This window comes from Rattus rattus, chromosome 1 (assembly GCF_011064425.1).
Source record: "Rattus rattus isolate New Zealand chromosome 1, Rrattus_CSIRO_v1, whole genome shotgun sequence".
NCBI classification, from domain to species: domain Eukaryota; kingdom Metazoa; phylum Chordata; class Mammalia; order Rodentia; family Muridae; genus Rattus; species Rattus rattus.
The window spans coordinates 91,996,559-92,010,278 of NC_046154.1; the positions used below are offsets into that span (position 1 = coordinate 91,996,559).

Sequence of the window (13,720 nt, forward strand, 5' to 3'; positions counted from 1 at the left end):
AAGCAACCCTTTCATGGGGGTCACCTAGGGCTATCAGAAAACAGAAATTTACGTTACGATTCAAAACAGTAGCAAAATTACAGTTATGATGTAGCAATGAAATAATTTTATGGTTGGGGTGACCCCAACATGTATTCAATCTAGAATCTTCATCAGTGGCTCTCCATCACTTTCTTTAAAGTAGGGGTTTTCAGTTTAACCCAGAGCTATTCAACTTGCTTGTTTCTGCCTTCAAGGGATTTCAATAGAGCTGCCTCTCTCTCTCTCTCTCTCTCTCTCTCTCTCTCTCTCTCTCTCTCTCTCTCTCTCTCTCTCTCTCTCTGTCTCTCGCTATGGAGTCCAGGATGGCCTAGGACTCACAATGATGATCCCTGTCTCAGTATCTGAAAACGTGAAAAAAAAAAAAAGAAGTGAAAAAAAATCACCTATCTCTTAAAATATTTTGAACCCACTAATCTATATTCATTATATAACTAAATTAAGGCTAAAATCAAACTTGGACATGCAAAGATTCAGATAGTTGCTCTCCAGGGATTCTTTCTTTAGGGAATACTCCAAGACATATCAACAGAAGACCAACAAAGAGGAAAAGGGTGTGGGAACAGAACGAAACAGTGGTGAACTAAGAAGCCATTGAAACCTGGAGCTAGGCCTGCTGCACAGAAGCCCAGACATGCATCTGTGAGGTTGCACCTCAGGCCTTCACTGTCAGCTGACTTTTATCAGCAGAGATCTGTGATAGGCTGTGCCTTAGCGTCTTCGTTGGCTGTGCTGGGTGCTACTGTTTGGTTTCTACTGCCTGGCTGGTTTCTGCTCAGGATAGTGGGTAACTGCAAGGCCCCTCAGCTGATCCCGAGGCCGGAAATGGCTGTCAACACATTTCCTTTCAGGCTTTGTAGAACAAACAGAGCAACAGATGAAGCTTCCTATAATGGGGACAGGTGGCGTGTGTGTGTGTGTGTGTGTGTGTGTGTGTGTGTGCGCGCGCGTGTGTGTGCACGCGCGTGCGTGCGAGGTAGGGGGACGGAGGGAGGGAGAGAGAGGGAGAGAGAGAGTCTCATCACTTTACTTGGTGCCTCTATACTCTATACACCCTCATGTAAGGTCAGAATTGCTGTTTGGAGCTGTCACAGCTTCCCTCAGAGAGTGAAGTCTATCCCCAAATCCAGATCCTCCTGGGCACCCGGGTCCCTGTGGCGTTTGGTTGCAGGGAGCTGAGGGTCTCTGCCTGCTGCACTGAGCAGTCTCCTTCCACCCCTGTGGCTCTGCCTTCTGAGAACGTTGGTGTCGGACTGCAGTTTGAATGTGGTTTGTCTCTCCTGCAGATCATGGTTATTTTTATAGGATTTATTTATATGTGTCTGCATGGGTTTATGTGCACCAGATGTGTGCAGGTGCCCACAGAGGCCAGCAAGGATGCCGGATACAGGGGGTTGTGAGCCACCTAATACAGATGCTGGGAACTGAAGCCATGTGCTCTTAACTACTGAGTCAACTTTCTAGCCCTCTTGTTGGGATTTAATGGTCAGTGTGAAGTCCTGTGAAGATAGAAAGGTACCCTAGACTCTGGTGTTTAGAGGCGGGGTCTTTGTGAGAGGTTAGGATTAGGTAAGGTCTGTTGGCTTTCTAAGAAAGAGAATGAACAGAACGAATACATGGACATTCACACCTTCACAGGCATGCACACCACACGCCACACATACACCACACACATATGTACTCCTGTCTCTTACTATGTAATATTCCTGTGATAATTTAGTACCCTGCTAATGAAAAGGTCACCACTAGATGCTAGCCTTCAACTTTGAACCAGAATTTTGGACCAGCCCAAATAAACTTCTTACATTTATAATTTAGCCAGCATATAGAATTGTGTCAATAACAATGGAAAAGTATCAGAGATGGTGGGGGCTATGAGTTAAATTAGTTGGTTCTAGCACAACCACACACTGTATCTAAGACTTTGTTTGCTGCTCAAGTCCCACAAACTCATTCCAGGTAGGATGCTTGGTTTGGGTGTGTGTTTGTGGGCAAGGAGGGGCGTATGAAGTGGCTGATGGAGCCTTCTGTGCCTCAGAAGGCAGCAGTGTCAGAGTCACTGAGCTTGCAAACTGGAGAAACCTAGGTTCATTACTGGGAGGTGGCACCTGGGCCATTTCTCCAGAGGAGCAAAAGCCCTGTTGTGAGCTGGAGTTTCATGCTGGAGGTGACTCAGTGGTAGAATGCTGGCCTAGCATGTCTGGGGGCCTCTGAACTGCAAATGAATCAAAATGAAGACAAACCTATCTTCTAAATTGAAGAAAATTGTGGGAGGGGCCACCTGTCTCCTCTCAAAGGGGCCTTTGTGTGTTTGCAGATGCCATTGGCAAAGGGATACATGTGTGAGTGGGGCCGGCTATAACAGAAGGGTCTTTTCTTTCATTAGATTCAATAACACAAGTTTTTAACCAATAGCATTCCAAAGCTTCAAATATACAAACTCCATGTAAAAGCCAGTGGCTCCTGAGAACACACTCAGTCTGTCATAGTTACAATTCTCCCGAAACACCCATGAGCACATCGACACAGCTGTGGACGGAAGCCTGCTCCCGACCTGCTGAAACCAGTCTCTTGGAAAAGCAGAGCATTATTTCTTGTGAGGAACTGAATATTGTTCAGTGGATTTTTCCAGGAAAGTCTCCAGGATATTGGTATCCTTGCCCTCTTCCCTTCTGCCTTTTACCCAGATGGGAGCCACCATACAAACTCCAGACTCAACTATGGCAGCAGATGCTTTGAGTGGCAACCTTGTGGGGAAACCCTAGAGAGAGGGCTAGTGTTCCAAATGAAATCCCCCTATTTCCCTGCCTCCCCTCCTCATGCTCTTGGTGTTAAGGCAAAGTTAGTATGTAGGTTTTCCAATGATTTTTTTTAAACTTATTTAGTTTTATTTCACGAGCATTGGTAGGATGTTTGGTGTGAGGGTGTCAGATCCCCTGGAACTGTAGTTACAGACAGTTGTGAGCTGCCATGTGGGTGCTGGGAATTGAGCCTTGGTTTTTTGGAAGAACAGACAATGCTGTTAACTGCTGAGCCACCTCTTCAGCCCCTTCTACTGATTGTTGTTGTTGTTTGTTTTGTTTTGTTTTCCAAGACAGGGTTTCTCTGTGTAGCTTTGGCCATCCTGGAACTTACTCTGTTGAGGAGGCTGGCCTCAAACTGATAGAAATCCCCCTGCCTCTACCTCCTGAGGGCTGGGATTAAAGGCATACACTACCTCTGCCTGGTCTTTCTGCTGATGTTTTAAACTACCGTTTGAAACATTGTGTTGTGTGTGTGTGTGTGTGTGTGTGTGTGTGTGTGTGTCTGTGTCTGTGTGTGTATGTGTGTGTGTACAGATGTACATTATTATACATGTGTGTGCACATGCATGTAGGGGAAGCCCCAAGTCTATGTCCGGAATCATCTTTCATCACTCTGCTACCTTATTCACTGAAGCATCACAGCTCCCAGGTGTGTGTGTGTGTGTATGTGTGTGTGTGTGTGTGTGTGTCCCTTATTCACGGAAGCAGGGTCTCTCATCAAAGCTCCCAGGCATGACGAGTATGGATCGTCTTGCTAGCAAGCTTGCTCTGGGTATTCTGTGTCCCTGAATCTAGAAGTTAGAATCACTTCTGGGCCACCCTTCTCTCCTGGCAGTTCTGCAGATTCTGGGCAGACGGGCTGCAGTCTTCCTGCGTCTGCAGCAAGCACCTTAACCACCATGCCATCTCTTCATTGTCTGGATCACTGGGAAATGTGCAGTTCATCACCAGCCTTCAGCACAGTGCAGTACAGCGATCACCAAAGCCCATCAGTGATCGCTACACAAACCTCCAAGCTGGCGCCCATGCATACCAATTCCTTATTCCCCGACCCCAAGCCTGATTCTACTCTGTCTCTATGTTTACATGACTCACGAGTGCACTCACATACAGCAGTGTCTTTTGTGACTGGCCTCTTTAACTTAGTAGAACATCTTTTTTTTTTTTTTTCTTTTTTCTGTCTCCTTTTCAAAGGCTGGTAACATTTCACGGTATGGATGAACCACATATTCTTAGCCACTCAGTTCCAATGGACCTATGTTTGCTTCTTCCTTTCTGGTCATTATGAATAATGCTGGTATAGACATGGGTCCATAGGTATCTTCATTGTCACTAAATGCCTTAGTTGCATACAATATGCATTAGAATGGACTTCAGTGTTTTGTAACCTGAGATGACTAGCAATTCTAGCATTGCCAGGGATTCCTTTCTTGCACCTACAAGGGTTGAATCATTTTTCTCTTGTGTCTTTGGAAGGCTCTCTTGAGCACGTGTACCTGTTCTTCAGGTAGGAATGCTTTAAGTATTGCATATGCATTCTGTGTGTTCCTGGTGGGCACGTGCATGTGCAGGTATAGCTTGCTTGTGTATGAGCATGTGCAGGCCGAAGGTCTTCTTCTATCATTCTCCAGAGACTTAGTTTTTTGTTTGTTTGCTTTTGTTTGCTTTGTTTTGTTTTTTGGACTCTGGGTCTCTCACAGAGTCTAGAGTTTGCCCTGAGCCTTCAGGCTCCTCCTGCTTCTCACACCCAGCTCTGGGTTACAACTCTGTGCTTCCCAGCCTGGCTTTTGCCAAGTGTACTGGGTCTAAATTCACGGAGGACACGAGGCCTGTGCAGCCAGCATTTTGCCAACTGAGTCAGCTTCCCAACCTTTGAAGTATTCACCTAACTACATGGATGTCTTCTGGTGCGTAAATTAAAATAAAAGGTTTTTTTCCTTTAATTTGAAATAAAGTGGAGATTAGTGTCCCACGAAGTCCTGAGCAAGATCTTGTCTAAAAAAAAAATTAAAATGATATTTTAATGGTGCAAGAATCATTCTTTTTTAAGCCAGGAAACTGGCATTTGTGTGGCTAGGGAAGTCACTGACTGTAGTGAACAATATAAATAATTTTTCACTGGTAAGAAGTGTATTTTCCATTTTCTGCAATGGGTTCTTACAGTGATTCTGAGTTAAAATTTAATACATTATGAAGACTCCATACTGCATTCATGTAAACACCTAAGAACTCGTGTCTATGCAGCTTTTTGTTTTTATAAGGTTTCTTACTCTATTTTTCTCACCCCAGTAGCTGCCTTTGTGGAGGACTTGTGCAGCAGAGCTAGTTTAATGCGTTCCCCAGAGCTAGCTGGTTCACTGATGGCTCAGTTTCCAGTTGAAAAGCCCTGTTGCATACTTAATTGTGAGCATCTGAGAGGAAAGCAAGAACCCCAAACTGTAACTTCTTTTGTATTCTCTAATTCAACACAGAACCCTGCTGTGACCAGATGTGTGGGAGTTTTTCCACATACACAGTCAGAGAGAAACACCGGGGTAAATTAAATCGAACAGTTAGATTGAACGAAGGACAGTGAGTTGTGTAGCCCTCGGAACCAGAAGAGGTTCCGGGATACTAATGATTTGATAATATTTGTAAACAGGAAAAGGAAAGCAAGGAACAGAAAATGCAGTGACCGTAGAAAAAGGAAGTGGGGTATAGAAAAAGGAAGTGAGGTGCAGAGACAGCTGCATTGGTGGGATCTCGGCACTGCCCCCTGCGAACGTTGCTCGAATGGTTGCCACACGTAACTGACTGAAGCTTGGCTCTGGTGACTGGCAGAGACTCAGTGACTTGAGGCAAACTCCTCAGGTTTTTTGGTCTGTTTACATAGTGAATTAGCTGAAGTTATGTCAGTGGGGCAGGCTCGCTCAACACATCTAACACGATGAAACTCTTTTTTTTTTTTTTCCCCTGGAGCTGGGGACCGAACCGAGCGCTAGGCAAGCGCTCTACAACTGAGCCAAATCCCCAACCCCACGGTGAAACTCTTTACCGGACCAAAGATGGGCGCCACAGAGCTCACTTCAACCTGACAGGCTACCGCACCGCTCCCTGCTTTAGCGGAGCATTGCCAAGTCCCAGGTTATGGCCTCTGCTTATGACTGTGAGTTGGTGTCTCATGTCTTCATTCTGGGGTTCAATCATTTGCTAGATTGGTTCGCAGAATTAAGAAGAACATTTTTCTTTTTTTTTTTTTTTGGTTCTTTTTTTTGGAGCTGGGGACCCGAACCCAGGGCCTTGCGCTTCCTAGGCAAGCGCTCTACCACTGAGCTAAATCCCCAACCCCAGAACATTTTTCTTATGTATATTATGAGGGTTAGCATAAAGAACACGTGAGTAGCCAGATGGACTATGTAAGGCAAGGAAGGCATGAGGCTAGGGGCACAGCTTCCTCCCGGCCCCTCTCCTAGCTTGCTTGCCCGCCCATAAATTCATCTTTTTGTGGATTTATTGTGGATAATAACAGATATGTTATTATCTTTCAGGAAATAGGAGGCCTGTTGTAGGAAGGTGGGACCAATACCAGGTATTGTCAGTGTAGTTCTGTCGTTTCGCCAGAATCTGGAAGGAGGGGCTAGAGTGCTTTCAGGGATGAGTACCCCATCTTGGAACCAAAATTCAAGCTCATGAAGTCATTCAATCAAGCTCCTTCCAAATTCCCTTTTAGGAAATGTCGGTGCGCTGGCTGTACCTTCTTTGGGGAATATTTCTTTTTTTTCTCCATTAATTTATTTATTTACTCAAGTTACATCCTATCCCAATCATAGCCCTCCTCTCAGTCCCTAGTTGACTCTGTAGGCCTTCTTGTGGAGTCCCTGTCCCCTCCAGGTCCCTCAGTCCTTCCCCTAGCTCTTCTACGAGACTCCGCAGCCTCCATCCAATGTTTGGCTGTGGGTCTTTGGATCTGTTTCGGTGGCTGCTGCATGGAGCCTCTTGGAGAACAGTCGTGCCAGGCTCCTGTCTGCAAGCGTAATAGAGTATCGTTAACAGTGTCAAGGTTTGGTGTGCCCATGCGATGGCTCTCAGGTTGGGCCAGTCACTGGTTGACTGTCCCCCCAGTCTCTGTTCTTTGTCCCTGCACTTCTTGTAGGCAGGAAACATTTGGGGTGAAGGGTTTTGTGGGTGGGTTGGTATTCTAATCCTTCTACAGAGAGTCTGCCTGGCTACAGGAAGTGGTCACTTCGGGCTCCGTATGCCCTACTGCTAGGAGTCTCAGCTAAAGTCACCCTGAAGACTTTAGACTCCCTGAAGCCTCCCGCATCTCAGGTTTGTCGTGTCCTAGAGATGTTCCCACTCCCCACCGTGTTGATTCTGTTCGCTCTCCCGGCCCTTTCTCCCCACTCTCCCTATTCCTGACCCCCTATCCCCCTCCCAAACAGTTTTCATAAGCCAAGTATTTTTGAAGCAGCCATTTTACTACTCCAAATTTAAAACTGGTTCATTATTCTCTTTTGATTCTTTTTTTTTTCTCTTTTGATTCTTGAAATAATACTGATGAAATAATCTTTCATGTTGTGACACAACGTGTGGATGCCAGTGCTGGAGGCCACATGTAGAGGCCAGAGGAAACCTCCAGCCACTTCCCACATTATTGCTTTGCGAGAGGCTCTCTCAGTAAACACGGAGCCGACTGTTTGGGTTAGGCTGTTTGTCCAGTGAGTTCCCGGAATTTGCATGTTTCTGCCTCTCAGTGCTGGGTTAGCAGCATGTGTAACCATGCCTGCCTAAAGAGGAGTAAGTGAAAGCACTTACTCCTGGAGATTCTACCTCGTATCTACATAGCAAGTGTTCTTACTCACTGGACTAGCCCTACCCTGAGTCCTCTTTTAACAATCGGAGACATTCTCTCAAGTAACTCAGGCTGGCCATCAACTTGTTTTATAGTTCGAACTCCCGATCCTCCTGCCTCTACCTCTGGAGTGCTGGGATCGCAGCTTGCACAACTATACCTCTCCCCGCCCCTGACCATTTTGATCTTTATAATTACTGATCCTGGCGAACTGGCAACACAAAGAGGAAATAGTTGCTTGAAGCAGTGGAAGGCAGCAATGCCCCGAAGATGGCATAGCAGCTAAAATGTTCCAGAGCAGAACAGCTCAGAATAGGGAGAAAGGAGTCCTGTAAAGAGCTAAAACAAAAATCCGAGTGTCTAAGCCACGAGAAGAATTCCAAGGAGTTGTCAAACTTCTATGGCCACTGGGCTGCAGGGCTGTTATGGTTCCTGCAAGGAGCTGATGGCCCAAAACCCAGAGCCCTTTCTGGACAGGCAGCCCCAGTAGGAACTGCCTGCTGCTCCCTTACACTGCTGTTCTGTTGGAAGTAGAGGGTTACAACAGTTGCATAATGCTGGTGTTTGCTGGTGGTTAAAGTCCGGAGCAATAAGCCTCCACCCTGGTGCCTAGTCATGTCTCTGGCTTCTAAAGCATGAAGCAATAGGCCCCCAATTATCACAGTTTGGAGCTATGAGTCTCTCAGTCCTTACGTCCAGCCCACAGGCTGTCTAGACCCACGGCCTTGGGGGCAACAAAGTCAGAAAAGCCTCTCTGCTTGTCTCACAGGTTTTTGTTTGTTTGAGACAGGATCTCCCCATGTAGTTCAGGCTGTCCTGGAACTTGCTATGTGTAGACCAAGGTGCTTGGAATTCACCTCCTTCTGCTTCTGCCTCCTGACTGCTGGGATTAAAGGCATGCACCTACATGTGTGGGCTCTCAGGATTTCTTTCTACCCAGGTAAAGGTAAAGGACCCCAGACAGTTCCGATTGATAATGCTGTCATCGGGGTTACTCTTATAAAGCCACAAGTAACCCAAATAACAACCAGGACGTTCATAAAAGTACACTTTTGAATTGGATATCTACCCCATGCTGTGCTGAAAAGACACCTAGTAATTTCCCTTCCCAATTACAAGCTTTGGATAATTTTTTTCTGGCATCATCTCTGTGTGTGTGTGTGTGTGTCTGTGTATGTGTGTGTGTGTGTGTGTTTTAAAGTATACATACATATTTATTTTGCAGAAGGGCATGGGGAGTGGAAGTTAAAGTTGTTTTAAAAATCTCTTGAATGGTGGATTTGTGGAAATAATGACCTGTGAGAGTTCATGGAGAGCTGGTTTTACCAAAAGTTGTCCAAACACCCAGAGACATGTTTACACTCACTGGATCCATCTATCATTTCCCAAAGCAGGCTTGTCTCTTTGTTGGACAAAAATAATCTTCAAGAAAGCTAGATATAAGAAACTAGGAAGTTTATTTTTAACGGCTTTTTCCTAAGGCAGCCCAAGTTCAGCCCTTATATGGGTGTATTTGCCTATAGTTGAGGTAGGGTTAGTTTACTGGTGAGAATGCAAATAAGAGTACCTGCCGAGTGGGGAGGCCCCCTGCACTTGGACAGCCCCTTCCCCCCAAACGGATCTCACTTCTTCAGCCTCCCTCAACCCCAATTTCCAACTCCTGGGTTAACTCTCCGCCTCCCAGCCTCCCACTCCAGTCCACCCAAAGCAAGGATCTAAGCGACATTCCCAGTTTCTCCTTAATTTAATATTCTCCTTTCTCCAATAGTGCACTAATCTTAAAATACGGTGAACTCTGTCCCTGAACACTCAATTTCTGCTTCTCTCCAAACCTCCGAGGATCACGTGCCCCACCCCCTTTCCCGGATTCCCTCGCGTCCTGATGCTAACCCTACTCTCAAAGCAGAGTCCTATGCCGTATAGTCATTCCTCTAACCCTTTATCCCCACCCTAAAACGTTCCCTCAGTTTCTAGAATACAAAGTGTTTCTTCATCCATGTCTTTCGCATTTGTCTCTCCCTTTTGGATTCCTAACGTGCTAAGGAAGTTGTTATCCATCAAGCAACTGGAACTTTTGTTTGTCGCCTGTTTCAGCATGTGCACCCCGGGTGGATTGTCCCATGACTTATCGCTCTCTCCTCTTTCTCTCCGTGAGGAGCCACCACATCCCAGCTCTCTGACCCGGTCAGCAAGAGACCCTCTCCTGTGGCTCTTGCGCTTCTCTGCTCTCCCCACGGGTTCCACAAGTCACACTTGCACTGCGATGTTTCCCCCCAGCACAGTTCGTTTTCTCCCCGTGGCGCGGCTCCCGAGCAGCCGCTACACCAGGCGCACCAAGTCCGAGGCCCCGGGACCCCGTTGCCCTCCGGGACCCGCGCTATGCTGCCGGAGGCCGGAAGCCTCTGCGCCGCCCCTTCCCCGCGCCGCTGGCCTTATCTCCGCGCACAGGGGCCTCTGGGGAGTGGCGGGCACCCAGAGGAAGCGGGCGGCATGGGCCAGGGGCCCCGAGGCACGCGCCGCTCGCCAGGCTGCGGGTTGCAGCGGCTGCTGCGGCTCCTGTTGCTGCTCAGCCTGGCCCGCGGCGCCGGCGGAGAGCCGGGCACGGATGGTGAGTGCGGGACACCGGGCGCGCGGGACGCTTCCCAGGTCTGGAGGCTCAGAGTCGGGGCGTGGAAGGATCATGGAGGCGGAGCGGCGAGGAGCACGCCAGGCTGCCCCCTGGGGACGGTGGGGTGTGTAGTGGAGGCGGCCCTGCTCCGACTCGCGTCTTGGGGGTGGGTGGGGTGAGGTGGGGACTGGAATAGGGTGGGGGCCTCGGGGGCCGGCGCGCCGCGTGGAGAGAGGGCAAGCGGGTGGTTCTATAGCTTCCAGTCGCCGTGGCTTTTGCAGGACAAATTTTTGACCTGTAGCCACTCCCTGCCCCCCTTTCCATATTTTTTTTACCTCCAGGAAGAACTAAATAATGTTAAGAATATGAAGAAATATAAAGAAGTTTATAGGAAGAGTTTATCCTTTAGTTCATTTATCTATTCCTTTATTAGTCTGTTTATCCATGCATCTCTGTGTGTATCCATCCATCCATCCATCCATCCATCCATCCATCCATCCATCCATCCATCCATACAACGTCATTTAATAGCTTCCCTGGGTCAGATGTAACCTTGCAGTGTTGGGGTTCTAGCGGGAGATAGTCCCAAGAAGATAGACAAGCAAATAGTCTGTCTTTCAGACAAATTGGAAAACGCAACACTGAGCGTGGTGGGATTTACCTGACACGGAGGATTCAAACAGGAAAGTGAGGAGAAGTCTGCCCACATAATAGCAGAATGGTGTTAAGTGCTCTGAGAAGGTGTGCTGGTCAGAAGAGGAACAACTATGTTTTACTGGGCAGCCATTATGCATGAGTCAAGCTGAGCCTTGGGGACTGGTGATACTTGGATTTAGGAAAAGAGCGGAAAGGTATCCCATCCCATAGAGGAGGGGACTGACTGCTCTTTAGCAGTGTGGGTAAAAGTGAATCCAACTTGTGAAATAGGCTGATAGGTTGCCCCATCCAGGGTAGCCTGAGCTACATAGTGAGTTCCAGAGTAGTTTAAACTATGGAGTGAAACACTGTGAACAAACAAACAAAACAAACAAACAAACAAACAAAAAAACCCAAGAAAGCAACGGATGAATTTCAGACAGGGGATAGCATGAGGATAGCATGGGAAAGCGGGACGCAGAATACAGAAGGGGCTAGAGATGGGAAAACAGACTGGATTATGCAAGAGGGAGTCAGTCTCATCCTGACTGGCAGAGCATGGTGTTTGGGTATAACTGTTCCTTTGTGGTGAGAAGCCACCAGAAGTCATTGTAGGACACCGTGAGGGAGTGATGTCAAACAGTATATATAAGGACACCCGGTCTCTCACTGGCATGTCCTTAATAAAGCCAAGCACTGAGCTCCAGAGTTGTGGTGTTCATGCCTTAATCCTAGAACTTGGGACACGAGGTGGGAGAATTGCCAAGAGTCTGGGATTTGCCTGGACCACAGAGTGAGATGTCTCAAAAGTATATGTAAAACCAGACAGGCTCTAGAAGTGGAAAAGAAACGAGATGAGTGGACTTGGTGGAGCAGATTCCTGTCCTCCAAAATTCTCTTATCCTGCGACTTGGTTGTTGTTTCGTTTTTGTTTGTTTGTTTGTTTTGTTTTGTTTTGTTTTGTTTTTGTTTTCTGAGACAAGGTTTCTCTGTGTAGCCTTGGCTCTCCTGGAACTTTCTCTGTAGACCAGGATGAACTTGTACTCAGAAATCTCCCTGCCTCTGCCTCCCGAGTGCTGGGATTACTGGTTGCCTAGTGAATTTCACCATTACTTTGGGATTTGATGTCTCAGCTTTCTAGAATGGCTCCCCTTCACCTCCAACATCTGGTACTCCAGTAGGCGTTCTTCCTTTCCCATTGGGTCTCTGTCTTAGGGTTTCTATTGTTATTATAAGACAGCACAGCCAGAAATAATTTGGGGGAGGAAAGAGTTTATTTTAGCTTACAATTCTCAAGTCACAGTCCATCCTGAGAGAGAGGTCAAGGGAGAGAAATTCAAGGCAGGAACATGAGGCAGGAAAATGGAGGCAGGAACTGAAGCAGAAGCCATGGGGGCATGCTGCTTACTGACTTGCTCTCCATGGCTTGCTCAGCCTGCTTTCTTGTAACACCCAAGACTACCAGCCCAGGGGTAGACCATCCACAGTGAGCTTGACCTCCTACACCAATGTTCAATCAAGAAAATGCACCACGGGCTTGCTACAAGTCTACCTAGTGGGAACATTTTCTCACTTAAGGTTCCCTTTTCCAAAATGACAGTAACTTGTGTCAAGTTGACATAAAACTAGCCAACACGGTCTCCTCTAACAGTGTGAATAAAAACCTGTAGCTAATTGAAAACCGTTTTAGGATCTGTGTAAGGACTCTAGCCTGGGAAAGTATCAAGCGTGGTCCATTGGATTTTTGGTTTAAGACAACAGAACATGACTGGCAGTCACCCTACCTACACTTTCTTTCTTAGAAGTTTTTGGTGCTGTGGATTGAACCCAGGCTCTTGCACCTAAGCATGAACTTCGACACTGAGACACACCTCCAGGCCACCTGGAAAGTGTGAGGTGCTTTGGGGAAGTGAAGTTAGGGCTGCCTTGTTGAGCCCCTCTCCTTGGGTAGCTGGTTTCCTACAAACTTAGAGAGAATCTAATTCTACAAAACACTTCTTTCTCAAGGGTAGAAGATGTGGGGATGAACCGATCCTCCTGCCCCAGCCTTAGATGCTGGTAATTATAGGCATGTTCTACCATGCCCAGTTCAAGGACGGGCTCGTGGGGCAGAGCTAAGTTAGACCGTTGATGCCAGGCCAGATGGGTAACACTCCTGGGCTAGTGTGGTGCCAAGGAAACCAGGGTTGGAACTTACCGTATGATGAGAAAAAGCCTTTGGACTTGGTGACTCTGGCTGATGATACAGGATTGCTCTGACAAGTTAGAGGGAAAAGGAGGGTGCTCTTCAGTTGGGCTGGCCAGGTTGGAGTAGGATTTGGGGAGGAGTAAGTCCCATCTACTCACATGTTAGACCATCAGGCATTATTCAGCAGGGAGAGGTGGAAATACAAGAATGGACACGATATTTAATTGAGCCCTTGTAAAGCTGGGCCTCGGGTGGGAGAAGTTAATCCTGGAAAGGGAAGACCAAGAAACTGCCATTTCCTCCTCCCCCAGAGGCCTTCCTGAGGGAGTGCTGGTCAGATTTCAGAACGATGCTGGCTGCTCTCAGTGGAGTCCACGGGGCACCACTTCTCCATTGCCCACTTGTGCATGTTGTGACTTTGTTATTATGAAAGTGACATGAGAATAAACAGGGACCACCTAAATAGGAACAAGCCAACTCCTGGCTGTAGCAAAGGAGTAAGCCGTCATCACCTGAATTTGGGGTGGGGTGACTTCAGAGCTGGCTTCGGGGGTGGGAGAGCCTTGATGGTACATGTAAGGGAGGGCTTTAGGGATGCCCAGCCTGGGAAGCTG

General features: G+C 47.4%; 1 protein-coding gene across 1 annotated transcript in view; it reads left to right on the plus strand.

The window, feature by feature from the left end:
* Positions 1-10,111: 10,111 nt before the first annotated feature.
* The window catches only part of Susd1 (sushi domain containing 1), a 114,348-nt gene continuing 110,739 nt past the window's right edge, over positions 10,112-13,720 (plus strand). The window contains exon 1 of the mRNA XM_032903523.1: positions 10,112-10,282. Within this exon, the coding sequence (XP_032759414.1) occupies positions 10,165-10,282 (118 nt within the window). The 5' untranslated portion in view covers positions 10,112-10,164. The remainder of the gene's footprint in view (positions 10,283-13,720) is intronic.